Source organism: Pterocles gutturalis, unplaced genomic scaffold (genome assembly GCF_000699245.1).
Source record: "Pterocles gutturalis isolate BGI_N339 unplaced genomic scaffold, ASM69924v1 scaffold1288, whole genome shotgun sequence".
In the NCBI taxonomy this organism is placed as follows: domain Eukaryota; kingdom Metazoa; phylum Chordata; class Aves; order Pterocliformes; family Pteroclidae; genus Pterocles; species Pterocles gutturalis.
Window position 1 is genome coordinate 43,463 of NW_010117657.1, and position 17,948 is coordinate 61,410.

Genomic DNA, 17,948 nt, shown 5'->3' on the forward strand with positions numbered 1-17,948 from the left:
TTGTGCTTTTTTCTATATTGTTTATTCTTTTGTACTGACTAGGAGGTGGTGATCTCTCTGCTAGGGTAGATCATAAAGAGTAAGGTGGATGTACCTTTTTATTACTTCATATTATGAATTATTATAACTTTCTCAACAAGAAATCAGGTGAATTGCTTGAATGCTGAGAGAAGAATTTAGAGATTCTGTTGGTAAAATTACTGTCTGTTGGGTAAAAATATGTCATTCAATTTTGAAAACTGAAAATATTTATCCTAATTTTACTATATGAGAGTTATAATTCACAAAGTTCCTTTTTAGTCATGTTTCTTTCTTATACAGAGCTAAATCCTTCAAAGTCTACAAGGAAATACTATTAGGATGCATCTTGTTGGCATCTCATTTTTTCACACCTGCAGTGAGGCTTACAAGATCCATTCTCACCTTGTCATACTCTAGTGAAGAATAAAACTGGTGTAACTTGTAACCTTGCTGTGGTATTAAATACTTTCACAAATGCTATCCACTGCTTTGAGAATATAGGGAGTTGCTGTAACATAACTTGTAGTCAAAACAAATTTCATCCTAGCTATTATTATACTTCTGTCAGAAGAGTAGCAGAATTAGTCTGTCTGTCACAGAGCTGGGGTTTCCTGGCAAGAATTACATAGCCAGCAGTGGACACTGAGAAATGCTGGCACTGAGGATTATTGTATTATCGTTAGACACTTGATTTTTCTTTGTATTTGAAGTTATTCTAATATTTAAACAATCTTTAAAGCCCTCAGATTATCTCCATCTCTGCTTAAAAATTTGTGCAGAGGTTTTGTTATAAGCCTCAGAGTCCAAGAGTCTGCCCTGCACTTGTCATGAGGAGACAGATAGGAAACCATACTTCACAAGCTGCTTTAGCCCAGAAGTCTCTCAAACAGTTCATACACCATCAGTAAGACAAGATGTGGTCTCTTTTAATTAGATTACTACCCAAACAATATCTATTGTGCTTTCTTGTAGGAAGTTTGGTCTGTGCTTTGCTGTATTAAGAAAAATATTTCAGAGGATGAGAGACAATAAGATGTTTTTTTTCTTGAATTTTCTCACGATTTTGAAAGTTACTGTCTTTAAAATAATTATTTTCTAGTTTAAGTACTCCCTTTATCTATGTTGTAATCTCAGTTCGTTTTTTGTCTTCAGGTTTTCATGAATTCACAGAGAGCACAAATTCACTCTGTGCTAGTCCTTCTGCTCAGATATTGCTTAAGATAATTTTGAAGTCTGTAGTAAATTCCTCCTACTAATTTTGTTTGATTAGTAAAATAATTTCCAAATAAATCACACTATCTTTTGGGGAAGTTCAGAAGCTATACATCTGTCTTCCTGCAGAACAAGTGTAGTTCTCCCTCTTCTTTCATTTGGGGTCTTATAGGCAGACAGTGACCTTATACACAGGTAGCTACACTTCTGAGTCACCTATATGCAACTGTGAAAAAGGGTTTAAAAGTAATTTTAAATAATTAAATGACAAAACACAAGTACTATTAATGCCATGGTGGCAAAGCATCCTAGAAGAGGAGATTTTACCTTTTAGGTGAGGAGTTCCTGAAGGCTGTATTGCAATGGATTTCCATTCTGTCTCCAGTTTTAAGTGTTTAGACCTACTCTCACTGTTTCCTTGTCATGGCAGTGGCTTTTTGTACATCTTGTAAAAAGATTCTCTTGTCCTGGAAAAGTCCTCATGTATTTTCCTGAGGTATTTTTAAATGTCCTTCTTCTCTTACTGCAATAAAAATAGTACTGATTCAAAACTGGGAATGACATCAAACCACTCCAGAAAGTAGAGCAAATATACTATCAATGATTTCTGTAGAAGGGGCATTTTTAAAAGTTGTTACGTTCTTTATACAACTTAGAGAATCTCAGCCATGATGCACAGAGAAACAAGCTTCTCAGAAGTTATTAAGATGAAAAATTCACAGATAAGTTGAAAAGTAAGGTGCAAAACAAGTGATAATTGATTATGGTTAATGGAGGATGGATGTAACAGACTATGTCCCCTCTGCTGGAACTGTATTCAGTGTAAATGAGAGTAAAAAGGGAAGAGGCCAAGGGTCTTCCGTTCCGGTTACACATTATTGCATCCTGTTGGTTGCTACAGAATTTCACAAATACTCATACATTTGTTATTCTTTATTATTAATGAATAATTAAAGGTAAATATTAAATTATATAAACCTGTTCTTATAATTATGTTTATTTATAATCATATAATATCATTGATTAATAAAAACAGTTAATTTTTAGTGTCAGTGGATTGGACACATCTAATTTTTGCCTCTCACACCTTTTGGGTGAGAGAAATAATGTAGAAGTGACATAGAAATAGCTTATTTAATACTTCCCAGTCCTTATATTAGAAAACAGCAGATGTTTCACAGTATTCTGTTTCTCAGAAGACAATAAAAGTCCAAAGCTTCTGCTTCAAATTTTTGTCCCATTTAATCCAACATGTATATGTACTTGCATATTTTACTTATGATATTGACAGTATGATGCGTGTATTGTGCAGAAAGACAAGAGCTATAGAAATTAATGACTTAAGAGCAATTTGCTTATTCAATGCATTTTCAAACATAGTTTCAAACATAGTTTGAAAATGTGCTGATAGGAGTAAAAATATGAAGAAAACTGCTTTAACACTATTGACAGTGCTAGATACCAAGTTTCAAAGAGTGAAGGTAAATAAGATATAGAATTACATTTTTAACAGTAGATAAGTAATTAACTTTGCAATTATGTATATGCATGCATATCTTAGTATTATTTAGGAGCTTTCTGTGTTCTATTTATATATATTTAGTCCTAGGGATACAAACAGATTTTCAGTCTTCCACGTAATTCAGAAGGTTTGTTGGTTTTTTTTCAGGACATTTCTGAATAATTCTGATGAACATCTTCCTCAAGATTTTTCCAAAGTCTCTTATCATCCATTACACTGGTTATTTTGCATACCATCATCCTGTTGTTCCTTACTAAAGTGAGTATCAAAAGTTGATTGTTGTAAAAAAATTACGAGATAGTCAATATTAATCAAATACTGGTACAAAATTTTGAGAGGAGTGTATCTGAATCAATATCTAATTAATATTCTGATTACAAAAAAACATAGAAACTTTTTTTTTAATTCATTGCAGATTTCCCTAATCTTTAAGCTTTAAGAGTCTGCAAGACAGGTCACACTGAAAGCAGTGCACTGTGTAGCTTTTTGCTGGTATATTCATTATTTGCTAGTATATTCATTCTTATTTGAATTATCTTTAAAATTTTCTTGCTTTAATTAAAGAGTGTATAGCTCTTGAAAATAATGTAGTTCAGCACAGGTGCCAATTGGAAAGAATGTGTGCCTCTCTGGTTTTGATTTCTGGTTTAGAAAAAAAGGTTTAATATATAAATAACTCATTGAAAAATATACTGCTTCATCGTAGTTGATTTTTTGGGAGATTACTGCATGATTAGAGACAAAAGCTTAATTTATTTTTCTGTATTGCGGCATATAATGACAAGTTACATATGAGACGGATGCTACCAGCTGTGCTGTCATTCCCTTTCTAATTTTGAACCTGAAGCACTCCCACACCAATGTAGATCCTCTCCTAACCCCTTCACCTCCTCCTCCTCCTCTTCAAAAGTTATTTCCTGAGAGATTTTCACTCTCCATTTTTATGAAAAGCTGCTTTTGTGAGTTGCTATTGTGTTTTCCAATAAAGTGTTTTTATAGTTTGGACGAATGCGTTATCATATGAGTGGTGACCTATGGTGACCTATAGAAGACCAGTGTGCTGTGGGTTTATTACCTCTTACCTTGTACATGCAATATCTTGTACCGTGTACATCACAATATCTTCCCTATGATACCTGCTGAACCAGAGGCAATAGATGCTGCGACTGTGTCAAAGTCGTGTGGTTGACTAACCAAAATGCCAAACAAAGTGAATAATTGTTGAATTCAGAATGTGTATTTTTCCCTGCTTGAAAACAGTAATTTGAGTCTTTCTAAAGCTTGAAAAAATCATGTGTTTGTAGCATGTCTACCTCTCAATAGAGCTTCAAGGGAAATTGTCAGTTGTTTTATACATTATGCATAGGTGGAGGAAAAGAAGTGGAGAAATGGGGATGTGGGAGAGGGAATGAGTGCACGATTTATCTACTCTATTTCTGTGAAAATTTGTTTCACTAAGGACTCACTGTAAAAAAGACAAAAGGCTTTTTGATGCCCTAATCCAAGGCTAGTACTCCAAATTTAAATTATACTGTGAATCATGCATTTCAGAAGATGACTTCACAAGTGAGTACCCTCTGCCGCATGAAAGTATGTAAAGGAAATGCTGGTACTGTTTCAGTCTGACATAATTCTCTTTTTTGAGGTGGAGTTAGGATTATACAGATCCTATTTAGGACATGTTTGTCTTGACTAAATAGCAGAAAACTATTCCACAGCTATCCAGCATTTACATATTTTCCCTGGATGAAAGGTGAGAAATTATACATCTTCTTGACCACCAAATGGGAAAATGAGGAGTCCAAAAGAAAGCACATCTCTAATATTTAATGTTTTCTTTTAATAACACACCTTTCACCTGCTCTGAAAGAACAGTGAAGGACCCTGTATGTAATGAAGTAATTTGAGTGAGGCATTCTGAGGTGTTCTAATTTTGTTGTTGATTTTACACTGTGTATTTATATCATGGAAGCTTTTATTTCCTGAAATATTGCATTTAGAATATTTAAAAGACACATTGTGTTTAAGTATTGCAGAAAACTGTTTTTCAGAGCATCCTTATTCTTCCTGGATTGTTTTGTGGTTTTACTTCTTACATCTAATAAAAATTTATATTCACTCTCCATAACAAAATTGGAAGCACTGGGCATTGTACGCCTCCTGGCTGTGGCCACCTAGTTTTGAACTGAAGACTGTAACCTGGCATAAATGTGCCTATTAAATATTTGCTCTTCCTAAGCTTGATATTTCAAGAGAAACTTTTGCTAGTTCCTGAAATGATTTAGTTTACAATTTCACCATTTAACCAGATTTACTACACTATTTTTCATGCCTAAAAATGGCTACAGTCTTTTATCTGTTTGACTTCAACATCTTTGTCAACGTTGTTAACATGAATTAGAATTAACGTTATTTGCCTTATAAGATCTTGGACTTATCATTTGAGGTTTTCTTTTTTTCTGTCTTGGATACTAACCAAAATAACATAGTTGGTTATCAAACTAAGTAATTACTGATAATTTATATTGCAGTTCCTTTGGTGGTAGTTGTGATTCATTCTTTCCTTAATTTTGGGGTTTATAATCATACTATTTGGAAATCAGAGTTCTTTTTTTTCTTTTACTTTACAAAACTGAACATTTATATGTGTGATATTTATATGTACTTCACCTTTTGTCACTTTTTATGAGGCTAGTCTTATTTTCACTTGTGCTGAGCTATGAGGATGGGAGAACATATGCCTCTCCATATGCACGTTACAAAACTTCTCAGTGCATTTATTGGTGCTAGCTTCATGGCTGTAGGGAATGTCTGCTATATTTTATTTTTGCTCCAAGTGAGTCACACCATTGTACATTTCAATTTGCAAGAGGCTTGAAGAGCCAAGAGCTGGTGTATATTACAACATCATAACTTCCCATCTGGTCAATGACAGACAAGTTTTATTTCAACTCAAATATTCTAAAAATGGCATTTATTTCTGAAGTCGTTTAAAATATTATCCTTCATAAATCTAATTGACCAAACCTGACCCTTTTTTATAGTTTGAAGGCAACGAGTGACCTTGTTTGATATGATAACGTGGCATTGAAGAGAGAAACAAAATGAAACTGGCCCATTATTGTAACTGAATTAGTGAAGTGTTTTATCTCAGCCACAGCACTAATTCTAGCATGAATATAGTAATTGCTTTAATTTAAACTTCAATTACTAACTACTAATTAGTTCTTAACATGTGTTAGAATTTATATGTATATAACTAATCTCAAACATACAGAAATTAAAATAATACCATTAAGAATGTGAAGCCCTAATGTTGAAAGTTTGAATGCAATATGTGTTTTAAATATGGAAAAGTTATTTTGGGTACAGGTTGTATTAAGATTTAAATGTATATGTGGATAAATATTTTGATAAATAATATTAAATTCCAGTATGTGCTTATATGCAAAAATTTAATTGTTGAACCGGTGCGACATTATCAGCAACTATATATAATTTTAGTTCTGTCCCAATAATTTCATATAAATGGCACATAAAGTATATGTGCAGAGGCATATAAATCCTCTAGTCTGACACGAAAATGTGGCTCCTGATGAAGAAGGCTTTAACTGATGCTAAAGGTGTTGTGTGTGTACTGGCAGGTGTTGTGTTTATGCCTGCATAGTGAACGCGTCAGTGCATGTGTAGTTTTTATAACTGGCACATATAAAATTTATCTGCATAAAAGTTAACATATGCAGTGTATAAACTTTCAGTTGTAGTAACTACTGTTGTATAAACTTGTAATTAATAAATAAAATGGCTAAACAACAATTGAAATTCAAATGTAAAACCTTCAAAATGATGAAAAAATTAAGCTTTCAAGGAAAAAATTACCCACAACTCAATTTTGAAAACTTCTTTTTAAAAATGTTTAAGAAGAAGAAAATAGGAAATAAAATGGATGATAAACATCTTGCAGGACAAGATATTTATTTATTTATTTGACTTATTTGCTCCAATGTGAATTCAGCAGTTGGTGTTGGGTCACTATCTGAGTTCAGAGGAAGCCTTGGAATATTTTTGTCTGGAAACTTAAACTTTGCAGAACATGGAAACCGCAAACAGAAAACAAACTGCAATCTCCTTAAAAGCTAATGAATTTGTACTACACTTTCTCACTTCTCCCCACTTGCAAAGCAGTTATCCAGCTAGTCTAATATTTTGGGTGGATTTTTCAGGATGTGTAAAAATTGGTCAACCTAATGTGGAATCTTGCAGCTCCTTTATGCATTCTGTTTTTTTGTTTGGTTTTTTTTGTTTGTTTGTTTTTTTAATTAAGAGCTTCATATACTTAATCTAGGACACTTCAGAGCTCTTACTAAACAATTAATGTGATAGTGAGCTAAACAATAATAGCCTTAAATTTGTTCAAGCATGAAAAAAAATCCTTTTTGCCTGGTAGAAAAAGGCAAACACGGTTCCATGGAAGAGATAAGTGAGGTTGTTTTGTATCAGTTATAACTTTGGCAGGCTACCAAACGTTAATTTGCTTTTAGCTAGTTGAGATTAAATGTAATTCCTTCCCTGAGCTGCCTTAAAGTAAGCAAGCATGAAGTGTTTTCAGAGTAATCTGGGAGGAATTGACATTTAAGGGAGTTAGCATTACATCTGCACTTTAAGGATATTAATTTCGTAGATAAATTAACTATATTATTTTGTCTTTATCTTACATTTTGAAAGGACTCCATCAGACAGAGAAATGTCAGCCCAGGGTCAGCTGAAACTGCTCTTATCCCAGCCGTACTGTAATTTGAACTTGCTGTTGGAAACATTGCTACATCACGATTGTCTCTTAGTGAAAATTTTGCTGAGAAGTTCAAGTAAGTATTTGTACTGTCAATCCTTGTAAGAATATCAGGAAGATACACACATTCATTTTTAACTGCTTAAATACTGAAGGAAGGCTGTCAACCATTTTTTGGGGGTATCAGTAGTCATTCAGTTATATTCAGTCATTCAGTCATATCAGTCAGTCATCAGCAGGACATTTCTTGAATGGGTAAAAGAAAGAAAAAATAATCACTTTTTTGATGAGAATGTTTTGCAGTCAGTTTGAGTATTCATAGTTTCAAACCAGACTACAATTGGATGAAATAGGCTGCTATAATAAATGCAAAGGAGTAAAAATGAATTTGAACTTGAGAGAGCTTTGATAACTCAACTGCTTTGTTCAGATTTTAAAAGTGTGGGTAAGTAGTCTGACAGATCACTTTCAAAGTTGTTTCAACAGTGCAAAGCTTCTTAGAGGTTTAGTTTAAGTTATTGTATTTTTGTCACTGTAAGCATTCTAGAAGTACATTTATATCCTTCCTCATGTTAATACTCTTAATGCTGTTATTAAATTAGAAAAAATAAAAGAGTGGTTCTACAAGGTTTTCTTTTTATTCTGCTAATATTGTGTTTGAAGCAACAAACTTTCTTGCGTCTTTCCTTTTAATAGCTTTCAGATTAAATTATCAGATTGTTGGAAAGCTAATGGTATAATCACCTGTTTGACATAATTTTGCAGTAATGTGAATGAGAGTCTCAGTTTCTATCTTTCTTTAGCAAAAGAATTCTCCCTACTTATCAAAAAAACCCTATTTGGTCCACATAATGTTAGATATAACGTAATTTAGTTCTGTCATTTTAAAGCGGTCTAACATTTGTCAGGGGTACAACATTGCTTTCCTCTTCTGTCATGCGTCTTATTGAGAGCTGCACTGCATCCACTTGCCTATTCAAATACCTGTCAGCTTTTACAAAGACTGACAAACGTTTGATCAGGATCATGTTCTTACCCTAGTGTTACTCAGTATTGAATTTTACTCCCTGCTTAGATTATCACAGGTATTATGTGACAGAATGTATTAATCTGTTGACTGACCAACCTTCTGAGCTTCAGGGAAATATATGGTGCTTTGAATTAGAAAATGTGCTGTTTACCCAAACTTTGTTAATGTAATTACAATATTCATATGAATGAACTTTCAGTTTAGATAAAGTTGAAACCTGCAATGATCTGTATCTTCTAAACTAATTTCAATAAGGTGATAAAATGATAGTATCTAATGATAAAATGAGAGTATCCTTTATACCTTCTCCTATAAAACAGCTTTCCAATGCTATATAAGTTAATTTTTTTTCTTATGTGAGCTGTTATGTATTAGTACAATGAAAGTTGGACTAATAAGTTATACCTTAGAATTAGCATTGACAGTTTTGGATTCTTCTGTTTGGTAGGATAGAAGACTTACAGAATTATTACTTATCAACAGTAAAATTTTGCAATGTGTAATATTATATATGAAGATAAAAAGCTAAGTATACCATAGTTCTTGAGTGATTTTCCCTAGCGATAATGAAAATCCCTGGTGTTTAAGTAGATGATAATTTTTTGAATAGGAAAAGCCTTCTCACATTTTATTTGATTTTACACTCACATTTTCCTTTTCCCTTTAAAAACCAGGCCAGAAGGCAAAAATTCTCTATAAAGAGGTGCTTATATGTAGATGGTTTTAAGTAATGATAACTTTTTTTTGTATTGTAGTAAGAGTTTGGGATACTTAGAGTAGGCATCACACAAACACATTCAATTTAATTGCACTCCTGTTTTACCATGATGGAGGTCAGAAATAATGTACAGGTGAAAAGGGACCTTTGGAAAAATTGTGGAAAAATTGTATTTGTGTATGGGACCTCTATAACTTAAACTACAAGTCTAAACAGTCTAGATGTATTGAATTACAGTTAACTACTGTGCAGTATAATCCCAGAGTTGTTTTCTATAGATGCAACATTCAGAAAATTTCTTCTAAGACATGTTCTTGAGTGAGTGAATGGTCTAGGACCTTTGCTGTACCCTTGCAGAGAGAAATAATGAAGGTAGCTGCTACTGTGTTAATTTTCTGGCAAAACATTATTTTGCAATTTTCGTGGTAGAATTTTTTAACAGAATTGTTCTATCACCCATGGGTATGAAACAGAAATGGATTATTTTGACAAGCAATAAATAACAGAGGAATAAAGAAAGTCGTGCTTGTATAATACGAGTTATTGAATCCAGCAGATGCTGCTATGAAAATGGGAAGGATGAAAGTGAACCCTGAGTGTTTCTGCTAGATTTCCTCTAAATGCACAGCATACCAGCAGGACAGTCTGTGACTTCTCGTTTGAGAGTCTTTATTTCCAGGAACCGAAATAAAGCAAAAAGCAATAGCTTTATTGAATTACAGTGGCCCGACACAGGATTAATACCAATGGGAACCTCGTCAGACAACAGACACATCACCATTCACCAACAACAGATAAGAAAGGGGTCGCTGAGAAATTGTCAGCAAGGCACATCCAAAGCCTTCAGTTGGTCCTTGGGTCTCATACATAATTTTGTTTAAAAAGGAGAGATGGTAGCACCAACTTAATGATGTACAATAGAAAAAAAATTTCCTTTTAAAAAAAAATCTTATTAATTATAATGAATACAGGAGACTCTGGTTGTTACAGAGACTTAGTTTCATTTTCTACACACAGCTTTAAAGTGAATACTGGCAAGTGGAGATAAACTGGAAGAAAGCTGCATTCAGGGCAGGACAAGGCCACTGGCGGTTTCACCCGATGGTTTTGGCTTGCACGATGCATATATGAGAGACTAATGGAAGAGGGTATTGTGTGGCCTGCATAGTTAAACCTAGATGATATCCTGGTCCCCCCTAAAACCTTGAAATAAGAACTGATAGTAACATTTGCAAATATTCTGTGATAAGTTTAAGGCTGCAAATCTGAAATTGGTAGCAAAGAAAAGCAAGTTCTTCAAAAAGAGATCATTTACATTGCACACATAAGCAGGGCGGGGAAAGGGAGGATTTCCACTGAGAAAATTAAACTGTGGTGTGGTATCAACCAGCTCGCTAGACAGTTATAGATATGAAGAGTTTTCTAAGACTATGCCTTTATAAACTGATTTTTGGCAAAATAAATTACTTGAAAATATATTTGTAGAATGGAAGCTTTTTTTTCTCCACACTGATTCTTTGCCCCTTGTGAAGCAGCTCTTTAACTGCCATAGAATATAGTTTTAATGTAAATTTTGAGTACTAATTAAATTTTAGTTAAATGTCATTAAATTAATTATTTTTAGGCATTTAAACATAAACACTGATTTTTTGTAAGTTACCCTAGAATAACAGTGAAAGGTGGCAACTTTACCAACTGGTCTCACTTAGGAATCGGACAGAACTTTTAGTGACAGTAGGGCGTTATTACAAAAGAAAATGTAAATTCCCTAAATAAACTACTGTCTGCATTAACAACTCCTGACTAAATCTGTGTAACAATTTAAAACTTTTTTTTTCATGTACTTGAAGGCAATTATTTTTGTAGTTCCTTGTGATAAGTGCTTGGATTTAATAGTCTTTAAACACGGTTTACCAGGCAACTAGAAAAACTAGAAATTGTCCAAGTCCCATGGTTCAACCACACACAATTTCGGGGAAATACAGTCTTGTAAGTTTTTTCACAAAACTTGGGGGTTAATCTACAACACTGCCCTCATTAGGAGACCAGTTCCTTTTCAAGAAATCCATGTGCTTGTACAGAGGTAGGTCTCTCCTCCAAATATCTGTGGATCATCTGGAATGAGGCTTGTGAATACAGACTCTAGAATACCTGGAAGTTTTTTTAGCTTGGTCATGATAGCAAATCCTATTGTGGTAGCCTAACATCAAAGGATCAGCAAATTATTTCAGAAGTGACATCTCCTCAAAATACCCATCTGACCAGTAAACTTACTGGTTACTGTATCTGCATAACCAATGTGGTGAAATGGTAGACATGGTTACTGGCAAGATGTACTTCTAGCTGGAAGATCAGTGGAAAAGGGACCCTGGTCAAATATCCTTTTCCTTTTGATGAATTTCCAGTGAGAAGCTAAAGAAATCAGTAAACAGATTTTATGGAATTTCTGAACTATTGAATAGGAATTTCAGTTTGGAGTGTAACAGGGCCCTGCTGAGAATCACATACCTTCACTTGACATAGTGTGAAGATATTCTGTGTGATATATTTGTGATAGTCTCCATGACTATGGTATATGGTCATATGGATAGCTTTTCAAAGACCTAGTCAGTTCTGATAGGAAATTCTTGCTACAGTAGAGCTCTAGGCTGAATACATTTTGAGAGGGTAACTTGTTCAGTATTGATCCAGTACACAGGGTATTACAAAGGATGTCATGTGGCCACAGAACTAAATTAAGTATTGCCTCATCAAATTTTGTAGTACAAGAATGCCACATTTTCAGCATACTGTTTCATGTCAGTGGTGGAGGGCTTCTGATAGTAATGGTTTTTCCATTTGACCCAGGTAAAATGGATTTCACAGAAGCCCTTAACCCAGAGATTTGTTAATGGAAGCTGCTTCTTAGATAGGTGAAAATAAAACATTTAGGGAGAAAAAATTCTAAAGGGAGGTGAATGAGAATAAAATACTGTGAGATTAGTGACGTATAAATATATAGGCACAGAAGTAGTTTGCTGATATGTTAATAATTTGTGGACAGATGATATAGAATTTGTTAAAGTCTTTTTGCCTTGTGTTGAGCTTTTTAGTTGTCACCAAGTTGGAATTCATTGGATTCACCAGTAGCAGCTAATACAGGGGATATTATTATTTGGGTTTTACTAAATTGAAATGAGAAGGGTTAAGATCTGTGTTTCATTCAGCATAGAAGCAATATAATCAAAATTTCTTTTTGGAATTAAAAACTAAAATTATAGACTTTCTGCCAAAATTAAATCATATTTGAAGTTACAATAGCTTCCAGCTGTCAAGGCTGACTGGAGAATGATTGCACTGGAGAGGAGCAACTTTATGGGAGACAAGGAAAATTATCTACCGGAACAGATACAGACAAAGAATAGAAAAAAACTGGTAAAAGAAGAAGCACTTAGAAAATAGTGCAAGGAGCAAGTAGTTCAGAGTGCCTGCTGAAAGATTTGGTTCCAGAAACAAATAAAATATATCCTTTTTGCATTCTTTATAGTCTCATCAGCTGCTATGATTTGAACTATAAAGTAAGCAGAATTTTTATGCTCTTGGCAAATAAAGAACTGTATCAGAAGTAACTTGCTTGTTTCTCTTGCTAAATGAAACAGCATGTACAAATTTGAATTTTGACTACCTCTTTTGGTCAAAAAAAGATAGCATAACTGTTTATAGCTAGTCTGTCTTGTAAGGATTATTCACTAGGGAAGAATTCAAGAGTCAATAAGAGAAGATTTTCTAAATTCAGTAAGATTAATTTCATTACTAAACCCATAGCAGATAAGAGCTAGATGAGTGTGATAAAGTCATCAAGTTACTGAGAGGTATTTCTATCAGTAAGAAAGAAATATATATAAATTATGTTTTTAAGTCTGCCTCTTTGAAGATGTTTTTACAATACATGGTACTATCCCAAGAGGCTAAGTACATTATTTTGTCATAGGAGGAATGATTCATTGACTGGTTAAGGCATAGCTGTTATTCACCAGATACATTATTTTCTTATAAGGGTATTTATTAATAGCATTAATAATATTTCTTTATTTATTCTGGCATTCTCTGTGCATGTGGAACATTGTGCTATATGGAGATAACAAACAGCAGATTTTCTTTAATAGGTACCTAAGATAACTATATAGCCATATTTGTGTGTGGAGGTAAGTCCTGCTAAAATGAAAAAGAAGCATCTCCTTTGAGCTGCCTTAGGAGCTTTAGATTCACTTCTCAGATTGGCTCTTGATATACAAATGCAGTGAGTGGCAAAAAGAGAAATATATAGAGGGAAATAACAGTGGGCAGTAAGTATGGTGCATATCATATAAATACTGTTCTTATGTGATGATTAACAAGAAGGCTGCATCGGAGTTCAAACTAAGATGAATATTTAATGTTATGACAGGTGAGCTAATAAACGTTAAAGAAAAATTCTAAGGCAAGTGAAATCTACATATCTTTCCATATACTTCTAATTCATAATATTTAACCAGCTATACTGAATAAGCAGCTAAACCTTCAACCAACTGACATTATCTATGCCAGTTTTTTAGTCAGAAAACTCAAGGATGTTGCATTTCAAGTTGAGCTTTGAAGGGTTAGATATGCTTAGTATAAAGGCAACATTTACTTAGGGTACAAGAAGAAAAAGCTGATAAAAACATACATATCTTGTTTAGTCTCAGAATGGTTTCCCAGTGGATTCCTAAAGATCTTTGCTTAAAAGCACAAGACTTGTATTACATAGTAGTTATAAGGAGATATATGTATAACACCCTACAGAATTCTTTTCTACTTCCTTCCATTTATCTAGATTTATTGGTAGCACTAGGTTGATTAGAAAAGTTTTTAGTAAGTTGTGATTCAAACTTTCCATGTGGAATGATCATAAAGCAAATTTAGTCTTAAATTTCAAGTCATAAGCCCCTTTAATCAAATAAATTTCCCATTGTGTTCAGTTTTACACAGTATTTAAAATCTCAGAAAACCCTTCTCTCTAGAATTTGGTTACATTAATTTTTTAAAAAATAATTTTTGACTGTGGTAGATTTTGAAGGCAGATTGAACCACTAGAAAGACATAGCCTAGAAGTTTAGCCTCTCTCATCTTTCTCCTGCACAGGTTGCTAAATATGTGGGCAGCCAAAATGGCATTAAACAATGATATTTTCAAGTGTAATTTTATTTAAATCAGTTTTGCAGAAACTTTCAGTTTTGCAAACTAGAAATTTGAATTACAAGTGTTTAATTGGTTCTGTCTCTGATCATTTATTATGATTGTTAACACCAAAAGCATATTCCAGAAATATGTGGGAAGCTAAGGTCTTTAACTTCAGCACCAGTCAAAGCCATTGAGTTGCATTGGTTCAAAGAGAGGTTTAAACACATCATTGTCCTTCAGGTGGCAAAATGTTTTATAATTATTATGAAGAACATTTAGAAAGACATGTTATGTAAGCTGTTGCCACTCAAATCTATGAAAACCAATAGTTATCTTTGAAAACTTAGGTATCTGTATCTTAGCAGAGCTGAGATTTTGTTTCAAGGAACTGATTTCTACTCAATTTCGTCTTGTACTGAAGAATAAAGACAACTCATTTTCTGGAGTATGCACCTGCTACTTTATTTTATTTTGTATAACTAAATGGAGTTCTGTTATTTCACATGACTAATATATTGGTTGGAGGAGTTAAGCAGTAATAATTTTTTAGTTGTGATTCTGCAGAAGTAGGACAGTTTGCTTCTGGTTAATATTTAGTAAATAATCAAATTCAAATTATATACGGAGAGCATTTTGGATTAAATAAGCAAATTCCATAGTTTGTAAACATGCCTGAGTCTTTGTTTTTTAATGGCTACATATAATTCATGAAGTCAGTCAAATGTCACTGTGCAGAGGAAGACCAGATTTCAGTATCTGTAAGTATTGTTTGAAATATTATTCAGATACAGTTTGCAGTTTGTTTTGATTAATACTATCTATTACTGTGAACTTGAATTACTTGAAAAATATTGTAACCATGTTTTTGTTTATTTTGAAGGAGGTGAAGCACTGAATCATGATGAACAAAGCTCTGTGTTAGAACAGATGAATAACAAACAGCCTACTCTGATTGAAACAGTCTTCACAGTATTGTCCTACTGCACTTTGTCACCTAAATCTCTTGGCATTGCTTTTGAGACCTACATGGAAAAAGAGCAGTTGTGGAATTGCTTATACAATATGACAGGTATTTAATTTATTAATAAGTATTTAAAATCTGATGTTAAACCTTGTCAGTTTTCAGACATGTAATACTGATTATTTCTACTTTAATAAATCAGGTGAAATGACAGAGGCTTACTTCAAAATTATAGTTTAACTGAAGTTTTTTGAGCAATCAGGTCATGGTAGGAGTGGTGAAAATTTTGAAAAAAGCAGAGGTTATGGAATGGTATGGTCAACCTAGATTGTGATTTCCTGAAGTGTCTGTCTCACCAGGTAGCTCTCCACCAATGCAGGTTCTTTGTCTCTGTAAATTTAATAGCTCCACACATTTGCCATGATTTCAAATTACGAAATTATTATAGGACAATGGAAAAAGAAAAGGAAGGCCTCCTATTGAGGTAGACCTAGTCTGAGGAGCATATGACTCTCATCAATAGGAAGACAGGCTCCTAATTTTCCATGGAAAGGGAGAACTGCCCTCACAATTATAGCAACTAATGCTGCCCTCAAATAAAGCAGTATTTAACAGAAAAGAGAGGTGAGGATGAAAATGGGACAATGTAAGAGGAGAAATAGAATTATGAGTATCACAAAATAGAAAACAATAGCAGTAAAAGTGCTCAGGTATTCCTCAGACAAAAATGTGATTGCAAAAAATAGAAGTCTAAGGTGTAAGAGCAAGAAATATACAGAGATGTTTTATGGAAGCTTCCAGAAAGGCCATGCAAAGAAGAATAAAACTTAGATCGGCAAGGCGTACAGACAGGCAAAAGTGTGAGCAAAGGATCTAACATGTCAAAAGACATCTCTGATATGTCTGTCATGCACTGCGCTGCCTGTCAACTTGCGCACCATTGCAATGGAGAAACAGCAATTCTCTGTGGTATTGAGAATGTGGAGAAGATTGATACTTGTAGTAATGTCAATAATTGTATTTAGGATGGTCTATTTTCAACATGCGGTCTCTGATAACATGCCGCATCTCTGTTGAAGACTATTATTTGCATGCATTTTTGTTGACAAAATATCTTTTTTCCTTTGCTGTTATCTAGTCTAATGGTTTGGGTATCTAATAAACACAACTTCATTAATACTTTCAAGACAACAAGGAGAAAAAACTAAGTATATCTGTTTGCCTCGTTGATGTCTAACAAATAATTAAACGAAATCCATATAAAAAGAAAGACACCAGTCAGCTTAAATTAAATTTTTAGAAATATATTGATGGAGAAATGAGGATGAAGGAAATAAATTGTAATTTTGTCAGTGCTTTATTAAGATGGTACAAGATGCTACACTGTTTTGCTTTATACTCTTTCTTTAATTTTTAACAGACCAATACATCTAAGTTGTTATGAAGCACAATGTTTTTACTTTTCTTTCTGAAAACACTTTTTTCTGAAACAGATTTACACAAATGACTACACTTACTGAATTTAATAATTCTTCCTTCTGAAGTTTCCAGTTGTGGTGGGTCGGAGCCAGAGGTTATCAGATGCTTGAAGTTGACTTTGATTAATTCAGTCAAGGGTATAGTGAAGCAGATGATTTCTTTGATGCATTCATGGGAGGCAACAGAAAACTACGGAACGTACCAGCACAAACAAATAGTTCCTGCAAGTTTACTGAAAACAGTTCCAAAGGACTGGAATTACACTCCTCGGGAAATGAAGAGAAGAGAATCTGGGAAATGTGGGTGAAATTTACACTGCTTTGTAAATTTGTCATAAAAGCTTGTTACTCCTTTAAAGAGTATCATTAAAAATTGAACATATCAAAATTGAACAGTTACGAGTTAGTGAGTGTTGTGGTTTGACAATGAACAAAACGATTTCCAAACACCCTGTGATTTTTTAAAAGTGCTTAGCTTTAAAATTCAGTTATTCTTTCTCAAGGCTTACACCCATGCATACACAAACAAGCTTTTTAAAGTAATTGGTATTGTAGTACTGATAATAATAGTACTGAACATGTTTTTAGCATCTGGCAGTAACAAGGTGGGATTCAAGACAGAGTGAAAGCATAATGTCTATGTCCTCGTCTTAATGGCTGTAACCAGTTCTTCTCACAGTTATCATAGTTTCAGTCAGAACTGATTAAAATTAGATGCAGAATGTTGACTTAAATTACAACAATTTATTCATCCCAACTTCAGAACACAGCAATTTATTTGTGAATAGCCCTGAAACTGTTATGGAAAATGCTACTGCTTGGTTGTTGAAACAGTTCCTGAAGAAAGAGAAATAACATACATAATAGGAGAAGAAGCTGATTTCTGGTATATATTTTCATAGCCTTCTGTGCCTAAAGCCTCCATTATTTGAAAAGCCTAATTTTTTGAAGCATTTCACCATACATTTATCACCACCGAAATATTACCTGACTATTTTCAACACAGTATCACAGTATCACAGAATCACAGAATGTT

General features: G+C 33.6%; 1 protein-coding gene across 1 annotated transcript in view; it reads left to right on the plus strand.

The window, feature by feature from the left end:
* Positions 1 to 17,212, plus strand: part of LOC104463485 (uncharacterized protein KIAA0825-like) — a gene marked incomplete at its 3' end in the record, with an annotated part of 35,880 nt that extends 18,668 nt beyond the window's left edge. Inside the window, 3 exon segments of the mRNA XM_010075842.1 lie at positions 7,481 to 7,620; positions 15,396 to 15,542; positions 16,979 to 17,212. Coding sequence (XP_010074144.1) covers positions 7,481 to 7,620; positions 15,396 to 15,542; positions 16,979 to 17,212 — 521 coding nt within the window.
* Between the last annotated feature and the right edge of the window lie 736 nt (positions 17,213 to 17,948).